At 44.4% G+C, this 26719-nt stretch overlaps 1 protein-coding gene across 3 annotated transcripts in view; it reads left to right on the top strand.

Moving 5' to 3' along the window:
• The window catches only part of myom2b (myomesin 2b), a 181008-nt gene extending 159111 nt beyond the window's left edge, over positions 1 to 21897 (top strand). For all 3 annotated transcript variants that reach the window (XM_041187577.1, XM_041187581.1, XM_041187578.1), the window contains one exon: positions 18006 to 21897. Coding sequence is in view for 1 of the 3 variants with exons in the window: in XM_041187581.1 (XP_041043515.1) it covers positions 18006 to 18023 (18 nt within the window). In the remaining 2 variants the exon portion in view is untranslated. The remainder of the gene's footprint in view (positions 1 to 18005) is intronic.
• The last annotated feature ends 4822 nt before the right edge of the window (positions 21898 to 26719 follow it).

Genomic DNA, 26719 nt, shown 5'->3' on the forward strand with positions numbered 1-26719 from the left:
CTTAGTGGTTGAGGAGAAGAAGGGCTTTCCCTGCAGCTTATGTTGGTTTCTGTGGCATTTGAGTAGTTTGGGGGCAAGCTGCAGGGGAGGCAGGTAGACACATACTCAGAACTCCAACACATCATATTGATGGTAATGAGATGGTCCAAGGGGTGCCTCAATGTCTTTTGGGCAAGTCACATCTGCTAGCATCGGCGCCGCACCTATTTGATTCTCCTTTCCGTGGGCACTAGGACCCGTGTGCTATTCAAAGTGATGGATGCCGAATATGTCCATAGGGACCGTTGGGGGAGGGGTTTGTGACCAGCCGTACTATCTTCTGGGGACTCATCACTAGTAGTGTGGACAGGAGCCGCTGGAGGCCTCAGATGGCCCGCTGTGGTTGGGGTGCGGCGTGCGCGTGCCGTGTACATGAGTGACCTGCCCCAATAAATTCTCTTATGTGTTTTGCAGGCAAAAAGTAACCACAATGCCCGGGAGCACCTGAAGACTGGAGGTGGGTGTGCCCTCCTCCAGCGACTCACCCCATTCGAGGAGCAGGCCATGGAGCTGGGCAGGAGGCAGGAGGACAGGGCGGCCGGGGGCGGCGAGGCTGGGGTCCAGTGGGCAGGTACACAGTCCCATCCACTCTGTCTGTCTACCACCCAAACCACTGATGGTTGCTGCAATCATTAATGCTGCAACAATGCTCATTTACAGACTGAGACATTCTGACGTCTGGGTCATACAGAAGGGACCCTCGTCCCCTTGAGCAATAGCGTCTCCACCACCTTCCAATGTGACCACTATCACCATGGTATAACATGCCATTGGATCGCTGCTGCACAGCCAAAGACTTATTCCATTTTCGGGGGTTTGGGACCTCCTGCAGCCTTTCAGCCAGTGCGCCCCACATTACTCTGTCCAGAAGGTCCTCCGCACCTCAGCTGTGAACCTCATGGCACTCAACTTAGATAAATGCCACCACGTTACTCATCCTGCGCCAAGGGGAAATGTTGCCTTCTGGACACCCGGTCTATGCCCCTCCTTACAGAATGAAGGGTAATAATATGACCTCTCAATCTCCTGTGTTTGGCAGAAAATGACACAACTGATTGAGATGTTTCCTCAGCCCCGCAAATTTCCAGGCAACAATGCATCCACATCAGGTACCTCTGCACTCTTCCCACTCCTCTGGTTCACAACAAGCCACGTGGAATTCATGAGGCCATCTGACCAGCCTGTCTGCATGTGCGTTTAATGATTTGGGCCCGTCTTGACTCATTTCCACCTCACCAATGTTCTTCTCCTTAGGGTCTTTAAGGGTGAGCAACTTATGAGGGTGGTGGGGGGGGAAAGGGATGAAAGGTTGAAGTGAATGCATGCTAACTGATGCACCGTCCTTGTTGTTAATTTCAGCATCACCACCAGAGCGACCCACATGTCCGCAGTGCAGCCCCCCCTCCACATCTGAGGGGCAACATGTGCAACTTGCGGCACATCATTTCAGCCAGCCAGGCACCATTGCAGACACACACGGCTTTACCATCAGCTAGTGTCCCAGGTCACAGTGGAGAGGGCACATCACGATCGCTGGAGGAGATGGTAGGGACAGAGAGTGCTGATGGCTTCAGCAGCTGGAGGGCTGCATGGGACGAGGCACATGCTGAGTCCAGCACTGATGACCTGCCTCTGGAGTTGTCCCCATTGCAGCTGCTGCAGGACAGGCAGCAGGAAGTGCGTTTGCATCTGGCAGGGTTGCATGAGGGAATGGTTCAGTTGCTCTCTGCGACGGAGGGGTCTAGGCAGAGTGCACGTGAAGAATCCGCCCTCAGGGCAGAGCTTCAGGTTTCCTTCAATGAGAGATTGGCGACTCTCATAGAGAGGGGCGTCCACCAAATGGATCAAAATATGATTGGGATACGCTCTGACCTGCAAGCCCTCACAGCGGTACTGGCCACAGGTGGTGTTTTCCAATGTGGGAGACGTTGTGGACACCAAGCACCAGCACTCGGTGCCCATGCATCTGCGGTGAGTGGGGAGGTCGAAATGGACCTCATGTCGGCGCAGCAGCTGCCTGCCATTGCTGCAAGCTCCTCTCATGGTGCTCCGGATGAGGGCAGCAGCTCCTCCGCTCCTCTGCCAGTCAACATTGCTTCTGTTGAGGCTGCGACAACTGGGGAGGTGCCAGTTCAGGAACTGGCCACTCCCTCCCAGGTGGAGCCAAAGGACGCCCACCAAGATCATCTAGGCCAATAGGACAGCAGAGTCATCAGGCTGTCTCACAAGCCACTCTGAGCGATGAGGCGGCACATAGATGTAGCACCCACAAACTTTAGTATAAGGCACCTTAGGCACTCCCCAGGTATGTCACTGGTGATCTTGTGTTAGCCTTAGAATAGGGACCCATTTTTCTGTCATTGTGAAATAATCATGTGGGCTTTAATTTTGGACACAATAAAGTCCACCTTTGTTACCATGGCTGAGGGTCTTTTCATTGTGGTGCTTTTTTCTTTTCACATAATTATCATGCGTGCTTGAGTGGACATTGATGTTTCTGTACTAAGGCCTTATATGCAGCTGATTAGGTGGAAGATGTAGGACCTAAGTGCCACTTGTGGAAGTTCCAGGCAATGCTGGTCCTGCTGATCCATGTGTGTGGAGCTAGCTGAAGGTTTGTTGGATTAAATTATCCCGGGTGTTCCTGCCTCCTTGGTGTAAACGCGAGTTGTCGTTGTGCCCCTCATCATCGCCCTGTGCTTCCTCATCCTCTGAGCCACTGCTGGATTCATCACGTGTAGCCTCATCCACTGCGTCAAGGTCTTCATCATCAACTGCGTCTCCCCTTTCCAGCGCAAGATTGTGCAGGGCGCAGCAGACTACCACGATCAGAGAGACACGATCTGGGGGGTACTGGAGTGTGCCCCCTGAGTGGTCCAGGCAACAGAAAGCGCATCTTGAGAAGACCGACGGCTCTCTCCATCACAGCCCTGTGGTGCCCTGACTCCTATTGTACCGCTGTTCAGCTTCTGTTCTTGGACGGCGTAGTGGTGTCATGAGCCAGTTTCGCAGGGGATAGCCCTTATCACCCAGCAGCCAATCATCCAGCCGAGCCGGAGCACTGAAGAACCCCGGCACCTGGGAGCGTGTGAGGATGTAGGCATCATGGGAGCTGCCTGGGTACCTTGCATAGACTTGTAGAATCTGGATCCTGAGGTCACACACTGTCTGCACATTCATGGAGTGGAAGCCCTTCCTGTTGATGAAGGCACCGGGCTCACCTGCTGGCACCTTGATGGCCACATGTGTACAGTCTATAGCACCCTGGACACGGTGGAAGCCAGCAATGGCTGTGAAGCCTCTGGCTCGCTGTGCCTATCTTGCCTGGCTGCAGCGGAAGTGGATGAAGGCCAATACCCATCTGAACAGAGCATCTGTAACCTGCTTGACAAAAGTTTGTACAGCTGATCGGGAGACACTGCAAAGATCACACACCAAGTCCTGGAAAGAGCCAGAGGCATAGACCGCGTCTGAAGCTCACAAGGGGCCCTCAGAATCGTACACAATTGGCAAGTTAAGGGCCTTAACGAGCCCTTCAATTAATGGCGAGCGAACCGAGCGCGCCTGCCCACTGAAATATCGTGCGCGCTGACGTTGGCACGCTCACGCGACATTTTACGTGCTGACGTGCAGTCTCCGCCACCCACACGTCAGCCAGAAAATTCTACCCATGATTTAAACTCATGGGAGAATTTTTAGCTCGGTGGACGGGCGCCCGCCCGACCCAACTGAGCGTAAAATGGCGCCGGTGAACGTCCCGATATCATTGCACACTCAGGCAATATTTCGGTCGGTGGGTGTGCGCCTGAGTTGGCAGTGCACCCGCTAACAATAAGGGTAGGATGAGGTTTCCAGAAGCAAATAAAAATAAAATAAAATTTAAAAAATTTAATTAATGACATGTCCCTGCTCATGTGACAGAGTCACATGAGGGGACATGTTTTATAACATTTTCGAAACATTTATTTTTTATTTTGAAAACTGTTCAACCCTCTGAGGCAGCTCTGTGCCTCAGGGAGATTTTCAAGTGCGCACTCAAGCGCATGCGCAAATCTCACGCTGGCTCTCCTCCCCCCCAACACAAGCAGTACTGAGTTCTGCCACCTCGCATTTCATTCTGGGTGGGCCTTAATTGCTCCACCAGCATGAAATCGCGGTCTGGCCCCGATCGCACACAACGGTCATTTTCCCGACCACCCGCACCGAGCCCTCCCAATGAGGGAAAAGTCCTCCCCATAGGATTTTGTGTTTCTTTCACGTTATCCGTTCACCTCTTTGTAAGATATTCTAAATATAAGGGCATGGTACAGACAGCATGCTGTCAGTTACTTCCACTGCTGTGCTCCATCTGTCTCTTTGGAGGTCTTCAAGAAACAACCCACCATTAGGAAACACAGTCCAAAAGCATACTTCCGATAATAGATTGGTTAAGGCCAGGAACTCCCCAAAAAACATCATGGCGAATGTACTGTAGGCACCGTCACACCTAACCAAACACCCACCCTTCCTGGTAAAAATAAAAATAAAAATACCTGGAAAAACTCAGCAGATCTGGCAGCATCTGCAGAGAGGAACACAATTAACGTTTCGAGTCCGTATGACTCTTCAACAGAACTAATTAAAAGTAGAAGAGAGGTAAAATATAAGCTGGTTTAAGTAGAGATGGATAGAGGGCCAGTGATAGGTGGAGATAACCAAAAGATGTCATAGACAAAAGGACAAAGAGGTGTTGAAGGTGGTGATATTCTCTAAGGAATGTGCTAATTAAGGGTAGAAAGCAGGACAAGCAAGGTACAGATAGCCCTAGTGGGGGTGGGGTGAGGTGAAGGAATCAAAAAAGGCTAAAAGGTAGAGATAAAACAATGGATGGAAATACATTTAAAAATAATAGAAATAGGTGGGAAAAGAAAAATCTATATAAATTATTGGAAAAAAAGGGGGGATCGGAAATTGGGTGGGGATGGAGGAGAGAGTTCATGATCTAAAATTGTTGAACTCAATATTCAGTCCGGAAGGCTGTAAAATGCCGAGTCAGAAGATGAGGTGCTGTTCCTCCAGTTTGCATTGAGCTTCACTGGAGCCATGCAGCAGGCCAAGGACAGACATGTGGGCATGAGAGCAGGGTGGAGTGTTGAAATGGCAAGCAACAGGGAGGCCTGGGTCATGCTTGCGGACAGACTGAAGGTGTGCTGCAAAGCAGTCACCCAGCCTGCGTTTGGTCTCTCCAATGTAGAGGAAACCGCATTGGGAGCAAATTGAGTGCAAGTGAAATGCTGCTTCACTTGAAAGGAGTGTTTGGGCCCTTGGACGGTGAGGAGAGGGGAAGTAAAGGGGCAGGTGTTGCATCTTCTGTGGTTGCATGGGAAGGTGCCGTGGGAGGGGATTGAGGTGTAAGGGGTGATGGAGGAGTGGACCAGGGTGTCCCAGAGGGAACGATCCCTGCAGAATGCCGGCGGGGGTGTGAAGGGAAAATGTGTTTGGTGGTGGCATCGTGCTGGAGTTGGCGGAAATGGCGAAGGATGACCCTTTGAATGCGGAGGCTGGTGGGGTGATAAGTGAGGACAAGGGGGACCCTATCATGTTTCTGGGAGGGAGGAGAAGGCGTGAGGGTGGATGCACGGGAGATGGGCCAGACACGGTTGAGGGCCCTGTCAACCACCGTGGGTGGAAAACCTCTGTTAAGGAAGAAGGAAGACATGTCAGAGGAACTGTTTTTGAAGGTAGCTTCATCGGAACAGATGTGACGGAGGCGAAGGAACTGAGAGAATGGGATGGAGTCCTTACAGGAAGCGGGGTGTGAGGAGCTGTAGTCGAGGTAGCTGTGGGAGTCGGTAAGCCTGTAATGGATACTGGTGGACAGTCTATCACCAGAGATTGAGACAGAGAGGTCAAGGAAGGGAAGGGAAGTGTCAGAGATGGACCATGTGAAAATGATGGAGGGGTGGAAATTGGAAGCAAAATTAATACATTTTTCCAGGTCTAGATGAGAGCATGAAGCAGCACCAAAGTAATCATCGATGTACCGGAGAAAGAGTTGTGGGAGGGGGCCGAAGTAGGACTGGAACAAGGAATGTTCCACATACCCCATAAAGAGACAGGCATAACTGGGGCCCATGCGGGTACCCATAGCCACACCTTTTATTTGGAGGAAGTGAGAGGAGTTGAAGGAGAAATTGTTCAGTGTGAGAACAAGTTCAGCCAGACGGAGGAGAGTAGTGGTGGATGGGGATTGTTCGGGCCTCTGTTCAAGGAAGAAGCTGAGAGCCATCAGACCATCCCGGTGGGGGATGGAGGTGTAGAGGGATGTAGATGATGAAGAGGAGGTGGTAGGGGCCAGGGAACTGGAAATTGTTGATATGATGTAGGATGTCAGAGGAATCACGGATATAGGTGGGAAGGGACTGGACAAGGGGAGAGAGAATGGAGTCAAGATAGCAAGAAATGAGTTCCGTGGTGCAGGAACAGGCTGACACAATCAGTCTGCCAGGGCAGTTCTGTTTGTGGATTTTGGGTAGGAGGTAGAAGCGGGCCATCCAAGGTTGGGCAACTATCAGGTTGGAAGCTGTGGAAGGAAGATCTCCAGTGAAGATGAGGTCAGTGACAGTCCTGGAAACAATGGCTTGATGTTCAGTGGTGGGGTCATGGTCCAGTGGGAGGTAGGAGGAAGTGTCTGCGAGTTGACGCTCAACCTCTGTGAGGTAGAGGTCAGTGCACCAGACAACAATAGCACCACCCTTGTCAGCAGGTTTGATGACAATGTCAGGGTTGGACCTGAGAGAACAGAGTGCAGCAATTTCAGAGAGAGACAGGTTAGAGTGGGTGAGAGGAGCAGAGAAATTGAGACGACTAATGTCACGCCGACAGTTCTCAATGAAAAGATCAAGAGAAGGTAAGAATCCAGAGGGAGGGGTCCAGGTGGAAGGAGAATATTGGGAGCGGGTAAAAGGATCCATTGAATGGGGAGAGGACTCCTACCCAAATAAGTGAGCACGGAGACGAAGACAGCGGAAGAAAAGTTTAGCATCATGCCAAGCCCGAAATTCATTGAAATGACGACGTAAGGGTATGAAACTAAGTCCTTTGCTAAGCACTGAACGTTCAGCATTAGAGAGGGGAAGGTCAGGAGGTATGGTGAATGCACGGCCGGGGCTGGGATTGGAAGATGGAATGGGGACAGAGGAACAGGCAGGGGTGGAGGGTCCTGGATGGGTGCTGGTGTCGATGAGTTGTTGGAGCTTGTGTTCCTTTGCCCTGAAAGAAAGAGACAAAGTTTCTTATTGAGGCGTCAGATGAGACGAAGAATAAAATGAAACTGGGGGCACACGCAGCTTAGAAAAAGGGTGCAGCGGTGCTGCTGGAGGGAGAGGTCGAGTGTGTTCATATGGTGGCGCATGGCACTGAGTGTAGATCTCAGAATGCGATGAGAATAACTGTCCGAGGAGTGTTGTATGTCCCGGAGATACCTGTAATCCTGGGTGGGTTCGAAACATGAGGGATGAAACTTCAGTTGAAATCCACGTGGGGTAAGTTGGAGACGGAGGCAGTCATTGAGGAAGGAAATATGGAAGGAAAGTGGGTTTTAATAAACACCTTGTCAAACACCAAGAGAGAAATGGAAAGCAATGAAGGTGAACAAGGCAAAAGAGAGATACCGAAATCCTGTTGGAGAGAAGAGCAATACTTCTTCAAGGTAGGCATTCCTTGATGAGAAGTGGCAGTCAATTAATCACTAAGATAAAAGCAAAAAACTGCGGATGCTGGAAATCCAAAACAAAAATAAAAATAAAAATACCTGGAAAAACTCAGCAGGTCTGGCAGCATTTGCGGAGAGGAGCACAGTTAACATTTCGAGTCCGTATGGCTCTTCAACAGAACTAAGTAAAAATAGAAGAGAGGTGAAATATAAGCTGGTTTAAGGGGGGCGGGGATGGGACAAGTAGAGCTGGATAGAGGGCCAGTGATAGGTGGAGATTGCCAAAAGATTTCATAGACAAAAGGATAAAGAGGTGTTAAAGGTGGTGGTATTCTCTAAGGAATGTTCTAATTAAGGATATAAAGCAGGACAATCAAGGCACAGGTAGCCCTAGTGGGGGTTGGGTGAAGGAATTGAAATAGGCTAAAAGGTAGAGATAGAACATTGGATGGAAATACATTTAAAAATAATGGAAATAGATAGGAAACGTGCTGCTTGCCACCTTGATTTTGTTTTAAGTCTTCACCATGTGATGTTGATAATGAATCACAATCTATAGAAATGGGATTTCACATGATATTTCACCTGCTGAATTGTAGCATTTTCCGTGGTGCCATGACACTGAGTGCATTGTAAAATACGATTGCCTTAAACACCGGGACACTTGGTATAGATGGTTTATTGTCAACTTGTTCGTATTGTTGACTCACAAAAATTATTGGTTTATTATTTTTTAATACCCAGAACTCAAAATAGTCATACTCTGCAACAAGACATACATCTCCTTTCATCTAAATTTCCAAATACAAACCCTGAAAAGTTTTACAGAATAGAAAATCTAACTACAAAACATGTCCATTCAAACAGTTGAGATATTATATGGAAAAATTAACCACGTGTGTTTTCCTATCACGTATCATCACCCGACAGAAGTGAAAACATCAGAAAATCAAGGACCTTTAACAAATAGATTTCAATTCAACGATCAAACAGAAAATGTATGCTGCAAGGCATACATTTTTTTGCCAGTTGGCAAAGTTAAATACTAGTCCCCTCTCATTTACATTGGACCCTTTTTTCCTATCAGCAGCTGCAAATTATTTGCAGTTATTATGACACAGCCGGTGGTAAAGGCTGAGTTGCTCAAATCCCAGAGGGAAACTTTAAACAACTGTCATAACCCATTTTTGCAATTTTGTATGTTTCAAAATACAGGCTTTGAATTCAGTAATAATAAGACCACCAAGTCTCAAGAGATTTTTTATAATACTAAATTAAACATTTATTAATACAAAGAAAATTGTAAGCACATACTTATGTCTACAAAATTACTACTATAATAACTACAAAAATCCCCTAATTAATCTGACTCTCAGTTACACCCCTGTCAAGGCAACAGTAAAACATATAGAGCAAAATTTTTATCTCAGCGGGTGGGTGTGCACCCGACCCGTTCAAGTGTAAAATGACCTGCATTCACATCGGGTAAGCGTCCTGATGTCAATGCGCAGTTGTGCAATATTTCAGTCAACGGGCGCGCGTGGGAATCGGCAGCGCGCCTGTCAACAATTAAAAGACCTGTTAAGGCCATTAAAGTCTTAATTAACTTATATTTTTCACTGCCCATTCAACCTTGCGGTTGACAGGCAGGCAGAAAGACCAAGAGGCCTTTGCACTTATAAGGAAACCTCACCCATGGGCAGGATAAGGTTTCTAAATGAAAATAAAAATAAAAATGTTAAAATTTATTTAATAACAGGGTCACATGAAGGGATATATTTAATAACATTTTATGAGCCTTTATATATTCTTCTGGAAACTCTTCATCTCCCTGAGGCAGCTCCATGTCTCAAGGAGATTTGCAAGAGCACACTTGTGCGCATACGCAAAGTTCATGCTCGGATTCCCACCCACCCACCCACACGGGCAGCGCTGAGTGCTGCTGCTCGTGTTTCACACTGTGCGGGCCTTAAATGACCGTAAAATCACGGTCTGGCCCCGATCACAGGCGGCAATCGGCTTCCCGAATGCCCTCGCCCACCCCTGCTGAGCCCGCCTGACAAGGGCTAAATTCTGCCCATAGATTTTAAAAGACCCCAGGCAAAGCACATTTGAACTTACAAATTCAAAATGAGGCTCCTTGCAGATACAGTTGCAGGTGTACAGGATGGTTAGATCTTAAATGTCTCTGCCTTACACACACAAACTCCTTTCTGTTTATACCTAGCTTTTCCTTTGAATGTAAATTTCCATTGTATTACTAGGTTTTTAATCTTACCTCTTACAACAATAACATCCTTTGATTCCACCAATTTTATTAGTAAACTGGAAAAAATAAGCACATTGCTTGGAGTCTTCCAGCTTGGTGCAAGATAACACATTCTTTTGAATGCTTTATTTAAAAATACAAATTGCCCCCTTGACACCCTATGTTTCTAAACTTCCCCATGTTTATCTAATTACCATTTCAAACATACTTCTTTCTATGCATCAAAGCACCCAGACTAGCTGGTTTTAATCCAATTAAGACACACACAGATACAGACACCACTAAACTCTATTTTAAAACATCATTTCCAATAACATTATAGACATTAATTTCTTCATGACAGCATACGTGATTCCAAATTTCTCCATTGGAAATCAGTACTTCCTGTTACACAAAGGCCCTTTATAGAGTGATAATGTTATCTTGATGATATTGTTGATTCCTGACAAGTAAAGTCTTCCGAAAGCATTAGAGGTAATTCCACAATCCCAGGGTCCGACTGGAGATGAGGTGCTCCTTGAGTGCATGGCTTTTAGCTGGGAGCACAGGATCTTGCAGTTGGTGGTTATATTTTGGTTAGGATTAAAGTGCAGATAAAGACAATGGGGTTGAAACTCCTTGCCTTTCTGTTGTATGCCTGCTGTTACTTTGACACGTCTCGGCTGGAAAGGAAGGAAACGAGGCTGAAAACTTGATACATTGACTCCTAGGCCAGACCTGCACTCTGGCTTCTGGATGGCCTTGTGAGGTGGATCCTTTGCCTAACCCAAACGAGACCTTCAATGTAAAGGATGCAGGAATGGGCCTGGGACCTCCTGGATCCCTCAGAGGGTGGCTACTTTTCAAAGGAAATATGTATCTTTAGTAGGGGAACACTTGGTGAAAGGTGGAGTAACAGCATTTCCCATGGCAGAGGTAGGATCATCGTGGGTCAACTGAATGGACAATTCTGATCTCAAGTGCTGACATCAAGGAGGCTACTTGCCACTTTTTATGCATTAAGTTATGATGATCTGGAATGCACTGTTTGAAAGAATGATGAAAGCAGGTTCAATAATAATTTTCAAAAGGGGAATTGGATAAATACTTGAAAAGGAGAAATTTTCAGGGCTATGTAGAAAGAGCAGGGAGTGGGGCTAATTAGATAGCTGCATCAAAGAGCCAACATAAACACACGGGGCTGAATGATCACCTTCTATGCTGTATCAATCTAGGATTCTGTGAAAACTAAATTGAACAATTCAGAGTGAAATGCTTATCCATTAGGGTGTAGCCCATGCTTCAAGCAAGGACAATGCTCATCAAGGAATCCATTGCAGGAAAATGTTGGTGCACAACCCATCACTTTCTGCTTGTTTAATTTAATAGGCAAAGACAATGAGCTGCATCTACAATTCCCTACAATGCATTCTCAGTGACTGCTACTCTCCATGGAGGCACAGAGCTAGTTCAGTAGAGTTGCTTGTAGTGTCCTAAATCCCTGGAGAAAGTTTCTTTATAGCAGACAATGTTTCATAGTTTGCCATTGTGAAATTTGAACTCTTGATCTTAGGGTTACAAGCCCAGTACCATAACCACTTGGCCATTTAGGCCAAGCCTTTATAGCAGATAATGCTGCTGTCTGCAGTCTTGGCCTCAAATGAAGCAATTGCCTGCATGGGACTTCAATTATTGTGCTGAGTTTAATTGAGTTTTATTTTCTTGCAGTTGCCTTGTTTTCTCTTAATTGGTGGGTTCAAGCTGCATTCCAGGAGTTGAGCATATAATCGAGGTGTACAATTCAGCAGCCTTGTGGGAGTACATTCCTTTCTGGATTGTCAGATGCGCTGTCTGACTGATGAGATGTTAAATCAAAGTGTTGTTTGCCTGTTCAACTGGATCAGAAAAATTCCAATGCACTATTTGAAGAGGATTAGGGAGTGCTCCTGGTGCCCTGACTAACATTTTTCTCTTGATCAGCTCCTCCAAGAAAACCTAAAATAATCAAATCGTTTACCGCATTGCCGGATCTTGCTACACACTGCGCAGATGCCATTTTTCTTCTGAACTGGCACCCGAAGCACCAAAATTACTGGTGCTACGGAGGCAGATTTTGCAGCCTTAATTTTTCCCTAAGGTAATTTGGACAGGAAATTTGGCTACAATCTACATTCATGGATTTACCTATATTTAAGATTGTCATGTGCTTCTTTCTCCTATTTGCAATTTCCCTTTCTACAATGTAACTTCCAATTACCCTTGAGCAACATTATGCAGGGTTAGTATACAACCTTTGATGCAAATGATGCTTATCTGAATTACATCTGAGGTGGCAGTGTTTGAGAGTCATGAGGTCGGGCTGGCTCATGGTATAATGGGTTTTTTTTTATTCGTTCATGGGATATGGGCTTCGTCGGCTGGGCCAGAATTTATGCCCATCCCTAGTTGCCCTTGAGAAGATGGTGGTGAGCTGCTGCTTTGAGCTGCTGCAGTCTATGTGGTGTAGGTATATCCACAGTGCTGTTAGGGAGTTCCAGGATTTTGACCCAGCGACAGTGAAGGAACAGCAATATATTTCCAAGTCAGGATGGTGAGTGACTTGGAGGGGAACTTCCAGTGGTGGTGTTCCCATCTATTTGCTGCTCTTGCCCTTCTAGATTGTCATGGTCATGGGTTTGGAAGGTGTTGTTGAAGGAGCTTTGGTGAGTTCCTGCAGTGCATCTTGTAGATGGTACACACTGCTGCTACTGTGCAGTGGTGGTGGAGGGAATGAATGCTTGCAGATGTGGTGCCAGTCAAATGGGCTGCTTTGTCCTGGATGGTGTCAAGCTTCTTGAGTGTTGTGGGAGCTGCACTTATCCAGGCAAGTGAGGAGTATTCCATCACACTCCTGACTTGTGCCTTGTAGATGATGGACAGACTTTGGGGAGTCAGGAGGTAAGTCACTCATCACACTATTCTTAGCCTCTGACCTGCTCTTGTAGCCATAGCATTTATATGGCTAGTCCAGTTCAGTTTCTGGTCAATGGTAACCCTCAGGATTTTGATAGTGGGGGATTCAGTAATGGTAATGCCATTGAGCATCAAGGGGCGATGGTTGGATTCTCTCTTGTTGGAGATGGTCATTGCCTGACACTTGTGTGGCACGAATGCCAGTTGTCATCCCAAGCCTGGATATTGTCCAGGTCTTGCTGCATTTGGACATGGATTGCTTCAGTATCTGAGGAGTCGCTAATGGTGCTGAACATTGTGCAATCATCAGCGAACACTCCCACTTCTGACCTTATGATGGAAGGAAGGTCATTGATGAAGCAGCTGAAGATGGTTGGGCTGAGGACACTACCCTGAGGAACTCCTACATTGATGTTCTGGAGCTGAGATGATTGACCTCCAACAACCACAACCATCATCTTAGTGCTAGGTATGACTCCAACCAGCAGAGGCATGATGTTCATAAATCACTTATGAACATTTGAGGCCTTGATTTCTTGTTTAAACATTTCATGCTGTAGCCACTAGCAGTGCTTCTTGATTTTGTCTGATAATGGGAGCGGATTTGAATTTTTCATTTTCTTTCCAGTGCATTCCAGCTCAGCTGTGAATCATATACCCTTCAATTTATTCTCAAATGCTGCAATTTTCATTGGATTTCATCCCATTAAAAAAAGATGAAAATCCTTCCATTGTAAAAAAAAAGTCAATATTGCAAGGTCAATATTGGAAGGCTTACATGTGTACAATCTGTGGAAATGTGAAACTGTCAAAGACACTAAAATTAAACTGTGTAGTATTAATCGCAAGTGTTTTAACATATTTCAATGGAATTTCTGTGTAATGTTGTCATTTAAATGATGTCAATATGCTGATAATATATTGCACAGCACAACTTCAGTCCCAGATGTGGTATCAATTACAATATGATTTCAACATTATACAATATCAAAAGTGTCTTTTCATAGCTCCCAGGAAAATGCAGATCTAATGCTCTTCACTTTATAGTATCTTTTTCAATGAATGCAAGATTACGTGATTCTTTTTTATTTATTCTGAGGGTATGGGCATCACTAGCAAGGCCAGCATTTTGCTGGGTACAAGCTGCCCCTGAGAAGATGGTAATGAAAGGCCTTCCTGAACTGCTGCAATCTGTGTGGTGGAGGTATTCCCAAAATAGGGAGAGTGTTTCAGGATTTTGACCCAGAGACAGTGAAGGAAAGGTGATATTTCCAAATTGCAATGGTGTGTGGCTTGGAGGTGATGTATTTGCTGGCCTCAGCAAACCCACCCTTCTTGGCGGTTGAAATTGTGGGTTTGGGAGGTGCTGTCAAAGAAGCCTTGGTAAGTTGCTGTGGTGCATATTGTGGATGGTATACACTGCAGCCACTGTGCACCAGGGGTGGAGCAAGTGAACATTAAAAGTGGTGGATGGGGTGCCGATCAAGTCCTGTTTTTTGCTGGATGGTGTTAAGCAAGCATTGTTGGAGTTGCACATGTCCAGGAAACTGGAGAGCATTCCATCTCACACTTGACTTGTGCTACATAGATAGTGAATAAGCTTTGGGGCACCAGGAGGTGAGTCAGTCGGTGCAGAATTCCCAACTCCTGACCTGCACTTGTAGCCACAGTACTTATGTGGCTAGTCCAACTGAATTTCTGATCAATGGTAACTCTCAGGATGTTGCTGCTGAGGATTTAGGCAATGGTAATACAATTCAATGTAATGTTTCAAATTGCTTTCCAGGTGATAATATAAGCGACATTATTAAAAGGGACTATACAGGGCTCCCAATCACATTCCACAAATCAACGTAACTGAAAACAGCCTTTACATGACAAAAGGTCAATTGAAGTGGTGGGAGGCAGCTTTTCTTTCTGGGGCAGATTGAGCAGGGAATGGGCCAGTCACACTGCTTACAGGCAACTTACCATTTCAGAGGGTGGGAAAATCTAGTGGATCTGCTACTTCTTAAGCAAGCCCACCGCTCTTAAATGGGAGGTAGAATGTTCAGTGGTGGTGAACAAACAGAATATCACTAAGGCCGGAGGCTAAAAGGTGGTGGTCAGGGGAGATGGAAGTCCGCATGAAATAAGTGAGGACCAGGATAGAGGTCCTCTCTGCTTCACGTGGGCAATGGCTGCTCTGGGAAGTTAGTCAACAATGGTGTAGAGAAAGGGGTGGGCAGGACAATGCACACAGTGGAGTTCCACTTATTAAATATTTCAACTGTAAGTTTAGGAAAAATAGCCTATGAAATCTGAAATGAAGTCATTAATGTTGGAGATCCACAGTGGATTAGCAGAAGCAAAGCAAGGTTACACCTGAAGAATTAACCTAGCTCTCTCTTTCAGGTGCTGACTAAGCTAAGCTAGGCATTATCAGCATTGCCTATCTTTATTTTTAATTTTGGTTTTTAATCTATCATTCCAGTTGTAATAAAATGCAACTTTAATCTTGTTTGCACTAAAATTGTTTAGTGTGAAACTCAGTGTTGAACCATAAGATTGGCTATGCAAAATGAATGCAAATGAGGCACACCACACCAAATGATGCTCAGAGAACCATTTACAGGCTTCTATTATTGAGGAGGAGGAAGGATCCGTTCAGGTATTACAAAGCAATCTCTCTTGCAATTTTTTTCGAGTGCAAACAGCCGTGCATCATTCAAAGGGCACTCCTTTTTCTTGTTTGAAAAAGAATTAAAATAACCCACTTCTTTAATGATCAATTGGTGAAAGCACTGTAGTAGCTTGACATATCTTGCCTTTGATCAACATGTAGCTTTATACTAAATTGCACTTTTCACCAAATGTGACACCAGTGCAAACGTGTGGTGAGGTTTAGTCTCAACTAACACTTAAAACTTCAATAACAACCAGCAACTATAATGTAAACAGCAATTAGCTAATATGTCAAATTCACTATTAATGAATAGCTGTAATACCAATATAAATGTTGTGATAGTTTGTTGATAGCTTTTAGAGTTTATATTGTCATTTTAAATTATGAAAACATACTTAACTTCACTATATTTTGCTAAAAATAGAAGCATCCGTTGAAAAATTATGATCTCTTAAAATCTTTTCTTCAATTGTGTTTAAGTCAAAAGAAAGTTAAAGATCTACTAGATACAAATAAATCAATCAGCCCCTGACTGATGAGAATGTCATTACTTATCCCATGAAATGATTGTGGCAGTATATGTCCTCCTTTCTGTCTTTTGGATGAGATCGTAATCCATACTTTCAGGTGGATGCAAGATCCCACGGCACTTTTTCAAAGAACAGCAGGGGAGCTGTGCTCAGTTTCCATCACCTAGATTGATTATTTGGTCATTAACACATTGCTGTTTTTGTGACTTTGCTGCATGGAAAGTGCTGCAGCATTTCTTACATTACAACTGTAACTATGGCCTGAATTTTCACTGGAGTTAGGATCTCAGAGTTGAGACAATTCCTAGCTCTGCAAACCCAACCTGGGAAAATTTGCCCTGGAAAATTGGACTTTGAGCCTGGGGATGGGGGTGAGAGTGAAAATAGGAGACGGGGCAGGCGACCTTGGAAGCTGGCGGAGGCTGCCAGGTGCAGAGGCGGGCTGGGAAAAAGGCCAACCCCAGTGCACTTGCACTTTATTGAAGGTATGAAAATAAACAATGAAACAAAAAACAGCCCTCCAGACCTCACCCCTCATATCCCTTGCTCTGCCACACATTCCTCATGACCTAACCATGCCACCTCATGCCCCGCCCACCCCACATGGACCGTCATACCCTCTGTGCCAACCTATGCCTTCCAACAACTCCTTCAGTGCCCAACATACCAATCCATGCCCGCACCCACCACAATTTACCTTTACACCTACCATGCCAACCCAACCAGTATCCACCATGAACAGACTTCAGGACCTATGGAGAAGAATCTATTTATAAATTTGCTATTTCAAAACCATTTGCATTGATTAAAAGCCCATTTGCTATGTTTGAATTCCAATAATCCCTTACGAAAAACATTTGTATTCATTGTCCCATTTCAAAGAATTTATAGCCACTTGGACCTGTCAATCAAACTGTGAATTGGCAGGTACCCCACTGTGATAATGAAGGGTTGTGAAAGCAGTCACGCAGCACCAATCCTGTAATGAAAGCCCTCAGGCTTAAGTCAAAAGACAGAGTGAAATAGCAAGCACTGTTTTTTTTCACATTGCATACTGTTTTATTTTAACTTTACAGGGTAGGAGATTTAAATTCCTTGGTGGCTCCTCTTGAACACTCCTCTTGACAGTTCAAATGAAGTTATGCACTTTTTACTCACAATTCCAAAGAGCACTTTGCCGCTCCCAAAGGACACCTTATCACTCCCAAAGGTGTCCCGGGGCCACATCCAAAAGGGTACCCCACCTCTCCAAAAGGGTAGCCTACCTCTCCAAATGGGTACCCTACCTCTCCAAGTGGGTACCCTTCCTCTCCAAAAGGGTACCCTACCTCTCCAAGGAACTCCAGAAGCTTTAGGCCTTCTCCTACCTGGTCTAAGTGTACATGTTGTGTCTTAGACATATCACTGGCCAAAATCAGGCCTGACTGAGGCAACTGCACTTTAATATGTGCAGTTGCCTCCTTGAACTACAGATGTGTACATTAAAATCCACCCCCATTCCATCCCCACCCCCTTAAATGGTGGGATCCGGGACTGGGGGCAGGACTTCTAGTTCCGGAACTCGGCCACCATTTTCGCAAAGGTGGAGAGCCTGTCCATTTGTGTGAAAATTCAGGCCATTTCAAAAAGCACTACATTGGCTGGAAAGCACATCAGGACCTCCTGAGGTCATGAATAGTGTTATATAAATGCTCTTTTTTTCCTCACTGAAACCTGACATGGGCACTTTCTTTGGCTTCATTCTAACAGTTCCCATTAACTTTAGAGATACTCTAAGTGTTATTATCAGACCTGTTTAAGCCTGTGATGTTTACCATAGCTTCCCAGTGAAGTAATATCTGACTGTCAGAAAGATAATAATTATCTATTCTCCCACAGTGTTTCTTCAATATTTAACATGCTGACAAAGCATGCTGAGGGAATGGATGAAGAGAAAACAAATCAGAAGAGAACCTTTGAGCAATAGCCCACTTTCCTTTTGATGGCTGCTATATAGAGATTAGTAAAACATATATTTGTGATGATGAAGATAATGACATTTGGTTTTTGGCATAGCAAGTTTTAGTTAAAGAAGTTATTTCAGCCATTGCATTGACCTAAAGAGTAATTATAATGTTCACTATCAAATTACATTACAAGTTCACGTTAAAAGTGATATACTTGTGTTTAATAAGAAATCTAAGAAAACACCTGAGATTCTAAAATTATCTGTTCAACGTCATTTTGCAGATTACTAATCCGCTTAATGTCATGACAGAATTGAAAGCAAGAATACAATGCTGCATTTAATGCTGAGATTTTGGAGTGATATATGAATGGACTGGTTTCAGAAAAGCATGAAAGAGACTGGATGAAAGTGTTTTAAAATGCACAATAAGGACAATGCACTCCTCTGCACATCCACTCCCTTAAGATACAAAATAAAGAAAAAAATTGCAGGCATTTCAAATCTGAAATAAAAACCAGAAAATGCTGGAAATACACAGCAGGATCAACTAGTGTATGTAAAGAGATAAATATTTCAAACGTAAGCCTGAAATGTTAACCTGCCTTCATTTGTCCCAGATGCTGATGGAAATTTTCCAGGTTTTTTCTGTTTTTGTGTCAGAATTAATAGGTTGGAAAAGTAATAGGACATTTCATGACTTTCTGGATTTGTGGTATTAAAGGGGTTAATTAATAAATCAGTAATCCCCATAGTTTTCCATCTGCCAGCTTTAGAGAAAGGAAATCCTGAGGGGCCTGCATGCAAATTCCTGACAGATGCTTCCAGCAGGTGAAGTTCATTGCCAGGAATATAAAGTTATCTCTTCAAGAGCCATTGACATTGGGCAACTGACATCAAACAAACACAATCTTTGAGCTCCGATATTATAAAAATCCAGTTTACAGTAATGCCATTTTTTAGAAACAAAAGAGAAATAATGAGATAATGTATTGGTTTCTATTAATGATTACTGAATCTCACTATTTAAAAGGGAATGTTTGGTATATACTTGCTTTAAACTTGGTGTGAGGATTGAGAGACTCCATTGAACAGTGATAAAGAATTTAGATGGACAGAATTTACCCAGAAGCAAAGGCAGTTCTGCCTGTGTGAAGATGAGGAAAACTGTGGTGCATTGAACCTTTCCACTTCGTAGCAGAGGTTCAGAGTCAACACACATTGATAAGAAGGGCCTTTGTTACCTGCTCAAATAAATGTAAGAAAACTCTCCATGATTCAGAAATAATTGGATTTAAATGGGCAGTATTACTGTTATGTTCTACTGTAGGGTCACTTTGCTTGCGAACCAGTTGCATGTTTATCTGTCGCTGAGTGAGTTGATAACCATACACTGCAGATGCAGAGACCAATATGAAGTGAAGCACATGCTATTTATTTGCACAGACAATAGAGCACTAACATGATATGTGCTTCTACAGCCAGACCCTACTCTAGACTAACATTAACATGATAGCCCACACTACTCAGCTATTGGGGTGTACAGTCACATGGTCAATCTGCTCACATGCTCTTAAAGCTGTATTGCACCTCAGGATACCACAATTACCCAGAGATGTCACATGGATAAATGAGTTTTTGACAAAGTCACATTAAGTTCAGTGAGGGTGGGTGCAGAAGTTATAGTGGAGGTGGTTTTCTGAGGTTGGGCTGATATGCACTTTGAGTGTTAGTTTCATCACGTCTTTGATATGCTAACATTGTCAAAAGTGAAAAATTGTTTCATTGGCCAACATCTGCTAATATGATCCCAAATTTAAAAAATTGCCTTTCATGCAGTTATAACTTTTGGTTTTGATACATCCCAGCTGCAGAACAAGAAATGCCATCAATGTTTTTCTGACAATGTAACATTACCTTTAGAAAAGCCCCTACTGCAATTTTGCTGACACCATCGATTTTTATGGATTTTCTTATCACGTTGGCCAATTTAGTGTCAAAATTGGTACCGAATAACAAGTAGGCTTGTACAAGGGACCTAAGCTATATAGGAACTGCATTGAAGCTGGCTAGATTCACTTATACTTTCAGAAGAGATTGCTTTCTGCTCCTGCATAGTGTGGGTGTGATCGTAAGTCCTCATTTAAAACAACAATATGTTGATTCACTGCGACATCCAACCTTCACAAGGTTGAAAGATTTGGGAATTAAACAGACCCAGAGCTTTGTGTTTCAACACAGGCTGAAACATCAGAATAAACTCTGAGGTAAAGAGCTGTTCCAAACACAGATTGTACCTTAATTGATGCACCAGGTCACCTGCTTGAAAGAAAAATGCACATTGTGCAGTGTCTGGAGTTGAGCAGGGCTTTACGTTGAAGGAATAGAAAAGGATGTGAGACTTACCTTTGGCGGGGGGAGCCAGAGATTTAAGCAAATGTCGGGAGAACTCGGGGTGGAAATATTTTCCTAGTTGCACCCATTCTGTGAGCTTACAACAAAGAGGCCCAATTTCAGAGACCAACGTATTGTGCCAAAGGGAGAGCTGAAAACTGACCAAAATCAGGTTGGTTAATTTTCAGGGGTCCCTGGTGGCTGACTAAACAGGCTTTAGGCTCTTTACATAAATGCTTTTTATATAAATGCCTAATGCTTCTTTTAGGACGCCTCTTCCAAATGAGACAAGGAGCAGAGCAGTCACCGGGCCTGCTTTCCTGAGGGTTCTTCATGGCTGCAACCAAAAGATCAGCTTTTATTTAACTTAACACTTCCTTAGAGAGCCAGGAGCTGTACTCACAATCACCCCCACTTGTTGATGCTCCACTCCACCCCTTCCTTCTGCGAGTTTTAACTTCAGACTGCTGCCAGCTAGGCAAGCAACCTAGTGTTAAGCTGTGTAAAACAGATGAGCTGCTTGTACAGACACAGTACCCACTCGCTTTTGAGCCAAATGTTATAAGTGAGACCCCTGGGATGGTCTCGGTCCCCCTGTTGGGGTAAACACTCTCAGGCCAAAATCAATTACTGGGCCTCAGATTCTTCATCCGTGAAAAGCACTGTATGATAGCCAGGAATTATACAGGTGTGGAAGATACTGCATGGATAGGAAACTGGTAAGCTGAAGACCTGGAAGTTAAACTTTAGGGATAATGGAGCAGTTGGCAAAAAGACAAATCAGTAATGTCAGGAAACATTTCTTCTTACAAAAATTAATGCCTGAAATGGACTTCCATGGAAGAATAAACTAGAGAGCTGAATGATAACTCTCATTTTTACTTAGTTTTGCTATCTTTGTGAACTCAGAATACTTGCAATCCACATTTAAGATAGAAGATGGAGGCTGAATACCTTCTGATTTGGGTGAATGATTGCAAACCTATTTTAGGAAAAGGTTATATCTGATTATGTTAAAGTGCACAGGTTTCACAGCTTCATTATCTACTTTCATTTTCATCTTTAATTCAATGCAATGGCTCCAGTTTATATATTCTATAATGAAACAGTGAACAGAATCTAACAGCAAAAGCAGCCGATGCATTATACACACACCAAGAGTATGCCGTGAGTGTATTGTGTGAATATTGAGAATGGCAGGTAATTGATGCAAAGACATGGTTTTTTTAAACATTTTGTTGAAAAGTGGAAAATGCATTATGATTAGTCATCAACTAGGGCAACTAGGCCAGGTTAGACTTTTGGTTGTTAAAATTCAGTTTTGTTTAAATCAATATTTTACTCTCCTTTTAAATCACATTTCCAACATGCAGGGAGCGCAATTTATTCAAAAGCTAATCCCTTACAAAATAAAGGAAAGAATAAATAACAGAAGAATTTGTTCCAAAAAAACTGTTTTAAACATATGTCCTCAAGTTAACAAATGAGAGCTATTATTTTGCCTCTTGTGCCTGAACAAATCTAGCCCAAACTGACCAATGGAAGTCCTATATCTTTGTTAGAACACCACAGGTAATGAGACAATTATTTTTTTTTGTTATTGATTTATGAGATGTGGGCATCACTGGCTAGGCCAGCATTTGTTGCCCATCCCTAATTCCAATTGTGAAGATGATGGTGAGCTGCCTTCTTGAACCACTGCAGTCCCTGTGTTGTAGATATGCCCACAATGCTATTAGGAAGGGAGTTCCAGGATTTTGACCCAGCAAACAGTGAAGGAACGGCAATATATTTCCAAGTCAGGATGGTGAGTGGCTTGGAGGGGAACTTCCAGGTGGTGGTGTTCCTATCTATATGCTGCCCTTGTCCTTCTCAATGGTAATGGTCGTGGGTTTGGAAGGTGCTGTCTAAGGAGCCTTGGTGAGTTTCTGCCGTACATCTTGTAGATGGTGCTACTGTTCTGCGGTAGTTGGAGGAATGAATGTTTGTGGAAGGGGTGCCAATCAAGTGGGCTGCTTTGTCCTGGATGGTATCAAGCTTCTTGAGTGGTGTTGGAGCGGCACTCATCCAGGCAAGTGGAGAGCATTCCTGAATTGTGCCTTGTAGCTGGTGGCCAGGTTTTGGGGAGTCATGAGGTGAGTTACTCACCAGAGAATTCCTAGCCTCTGACGTGCTCTTTACATGGCTAGTCCAGTTCAGTTTCTGGTCAATGGTAACCCTCAGGATATTGATAGTGGGGGATTCAGTGACAGTGATGCCATTGAATGTCAAGGGGCAATGGTTAGATTTTCTTTTGTTGGAGATGGTCATTGTCTGGCACTTGTATGGCACAGATGTTACTTGCCACATGTCAGCCCAAGCCTGGATATTGTCCAGATCTTGCTGCATTTGGACATGGACTGCTTCAGTGTCTGAGGAGTTGCAAATGGTGCTGAACATTGTGTAATTATCAGCAAATATCCCCACCTCTAGCCTTATGATGGAAGGAAGGTCATTGATGAAGCAGCTGAAAATGGTTGGGCCGAGGACACTACCATGAGGAACTCCTGCAATGATGGCTGGAACTGAGATAATTGACTCCAACAACCGCAACCATCTTCTTTTGTGTTAGGTATGGCTCTCCAACCAGTGGAGAGTTCTCCCCCTGATACCCATTAACTCCAGTTTTGCTCAGTCAAACGCTGCCTTGATGTCAAGGATGGTCACTCTCACCTCACCTCTGGAGTTCAGCTCTTTGGTCTATGTTTGAACCAAGGCCGTAATGAGGTCAGGAGCCAAGTGGCCCTGGCGGAACCCAAACTGGTTTTCAGTGAGCAGGTTATTGTTTAGCAAGTGCGCTTGATAGCACTGTCTGTATGACCCCTTCCATTACTTTACTGATGAGCAAGAGTAGACTGATAGGGTGGCAATTGGCCGGGTTGGATTTGTCCTGCTTTTTGTGTCCAGGACATACCTGGGCAATTTTCCACATAGCTGGGTAGATGCCAGTGCCGTAGCTCTACTGGAACAGCTTGACTAGGGGCACGGCAAATTCTGAAGCACAAGTCTTCAGTACCATTGCTGGAATATCGTTAGGGCCCATAGACCTTGCAGTATCCAGTGCCTTCAGCCATTTCTTGATATCACATGGAGTGAATCAAATTGGCTGAAGACTGGCATCTGGGATCCTGGGGACCTGCAAAGGAGGCTGAGATGGATCATCCACTTGGCACTTCTGGCCGAAGATTGTTGCGAATGCTTCAGCCTTATATTTTACACTGATGTGTTGGGCTCCTCGATCATTGGGGATGGAGTTATTTGTGGAGCCTCCTCCTCCAGTGAGTTATTTAATTGTCCACCACCATTCACAACTTGATGTGGCAGGACTGTAAAGCTTAGATCTGATCCATTGGTTGTGGAATCACTTAGCTCTGTCTATCACTTGCTGCATATGCTGTTTGGCACGCAAGTAGTCCTGTGTTATAGCTTCACCAGGTTGACACCTCATTTTTAGGTATGCCTGGTGCTACTCCTGGCTGATACTGTCATGGGCAGGTGCATCTGCGGCAGGCAAGATGGTGAGGATGAGGTCAAGTGCCTCTTTCCCCCTTGTTAGGTCCCTCACCACCTGTCACCAACCCAGTCAAGTAGCTATGTCCTTTAGGACTCAGCCAGCTTAGTCAGTAGTGGTGCTACCGAGCCATTCTTGGTGATAGACATTGAAGTCCCCCACCCAGAGTATATTCTGTGCCCTTGCTACCCTCAGTGCTTCCTCCAAGTGGTTTTCAACATGGAGGAGCACTGACTCATCAGCTGAGGGAGGGCGGTACATGGTAATCAGCAGGAGGCTTCCTTGCCCGTGTTTGACCTGATGCCATGAAATTCATGGGGTCCAGAGTCGATGTTGAGGACTCCCAGGATGACTCTCTCCCTCCCAACTGTATACCATTCTGCCACCATCTCTGCTGGGTCTGTCCTGCCGGTGGGACAGAACACACCCAGGGATAGTTGATGGTGGTTTCTGGGACATTGTCTGTAAGATATGATTCCGTGAGGATGACTATGTCAGGCTGTTGTTTGACTAGCCTGTGAGACAGCTCTCCCACTTTTGGCACAAGCCCCCAGATGTTAGTAAGGAGGACTTTGTAGAGTCGACAGGGCTGGTTTTGCCGTTGTTGTTTCCGGTGCCTAGGACAATGAGAGCGGTCCATCCAGTCTAATTCCTTTCCATTGGCTTTTTAAGTGGTTTGATTCAAATGAGTGGCTTGCTAGGCCATTTCAGAGAGCATTTAAGAGTCAACCACATTGGTGGGTGTGGAGTCACATGTAGGTCAAACCAGGTAAGGACAGCAGATTGCCTTCCCTAAAGGACATTAGTGAACCAGTTGGGTTTTTACAACAATTGACAATGGTTTCATGGTCATCATTAGACTTTTGATTCCAGATTTGTATTGAATTCAAATTCCAGCATCTGCCATTGTGGGATTCAAACATAAGTCCCCAGACCATTACCCTGGGCCCCTAGATTACCAGTTCAGTGATAATACCACTATGTCACCACCTCCCCTACTGGGAAAATGCCAACACCGCAATACTCATAACCAGCAACAAATTAGACCTAACCTAGGACCTACTCAATGCAGCTTTAATAAGTCTGGAATATTCCTTTCCCCCTGCATCATGCCGCTACCCATCCTCACACAGACTGGCATCCCTTACTCTGTGAAAAGGAACTTCACCCTTGAAAAGGATGATCAGGCATCACCTCCTACACTAGATTTCTTCTGCAGCTTCCACAATGCTTCATCGTTGGGAGAAGCTTGGAACCGGAACATGGTATTCATAAGTCATTCTGCAAATCAAAACTGTTTACACCGAAAGGCATGAAAGCACAACTGCTGAAGTAAACAAGAATGTGAAAAATTAGCACCTTAAATGAATCATCCTGGGGTGCTATGCCAAAATATTTCAGAAAAGGAATCAGACGGGTGATGAGAATTTTTTTTTTGCACACTGAGTTATGATCTGCAAAGGGTGGTGGAAGCAGATTCCAACTAACGGTGGAAAAAGCAGTGCTAAACAGGGGTGTGTTTAAACATGTCACACAGGGCTAAAGCATGCATTTTTGGCTCTCACATGTCATGTTCAGTTACCTGTGCAATTCATATCTTCACAAGGGTGAAGGACAATGTGTGGGGACCTGCCTCCCTCAAACATGAAAGCATTTCTTCTCCCATTGCACCATCTGGGAAAGCACATTGCTCGGAATTGGTGCATCCACTCAGCCTTCCAACAACAGTGGAGAGAACAGATGCTTATTGTATCACAAGCCAGCCAAGGAGCAATGCATTCTCTATAATAACTATCAAACAAACCAGCCACAAACTCTGTATGTGGACCATCAATGATTAATAGTTCCACTTCAGTGCCAAGTATTGGGTATTCTCACCGGAGAAGCAGAATAGAATGTCCAGAAGCTCATCGTAGGCTTAAATGGCTTACCCATTACAAGTCATATCAGCAGGCAAAGTAGAATGTCTAGCATTTACAACACTTGGGCACAGAGGCGAAGAGAGAAATGTGGATATTTTAGACTTAACCAACTGAAATTAGTTTGGGCTTGGAATTTGGAAGAATGGTCAGAACTAGCATCTAATGATGGGTGAAATGTTAGGTTGAGGCAACAATATCTTACATGGAGGAGGTTTATTGGATTGGAAGTAAGTGATTTGAAAAGTGGAGCTCATGTTGGAAAGACAAATAGTTTTCTACAAAGTTTGGAGCAGCTTATTAAGTTTTACCGCGTAAGTTTTTTTCCTGCGAAAAATAATGGCTCAAACCTGTCTATTCTTTGTTGTGACAATTATGATTTCAAACAAGAAAATCTGAGCTTGACAACCAAATGTTTAAAAAATAGCAACTTAATCAAGTGAAACTATCATTACCAGATTCCATCATTATGACTGCTACATATATAAATATATTTCCAATGCATTGTATTCTCCTGCCACTTACAGTGCAAGATTGATTATGTTTGAATTACAAAGTAAATCTTGCTGCAATATGTTTTTTCAATACTATTTTTGCTATCATGGTTATTCTCATCAATGTGCTGACTAACAGTACTGGGGCCACAGATAGCCCATCTCAACTGACACTATATCACTGCATTTGTATTAGCGTCAAATATGTAATCAATTGGAGGTCTTGTGGCACAGTGCGCAGCGCCCTGAGTTAGAAGCTCCAGGTTCAAGTCCCACCCCAGGGCTCGATG

Source organism: Carcharodon carcharias, chromosome 5 (genome assembly GCF_017639515.1).
Source record: "Carcharodon carcharias isolate sCarCar2 chromosome 5, sCarCar2.pri, whole genome shotgun sequence".
Classification (NCBI taxonomy): Eukaryota; Metazoa; Chordata; class Chondrichthyes; order Lamniformes; family Lamnidae; genus Carcharodon; species Carcharodon carcharias.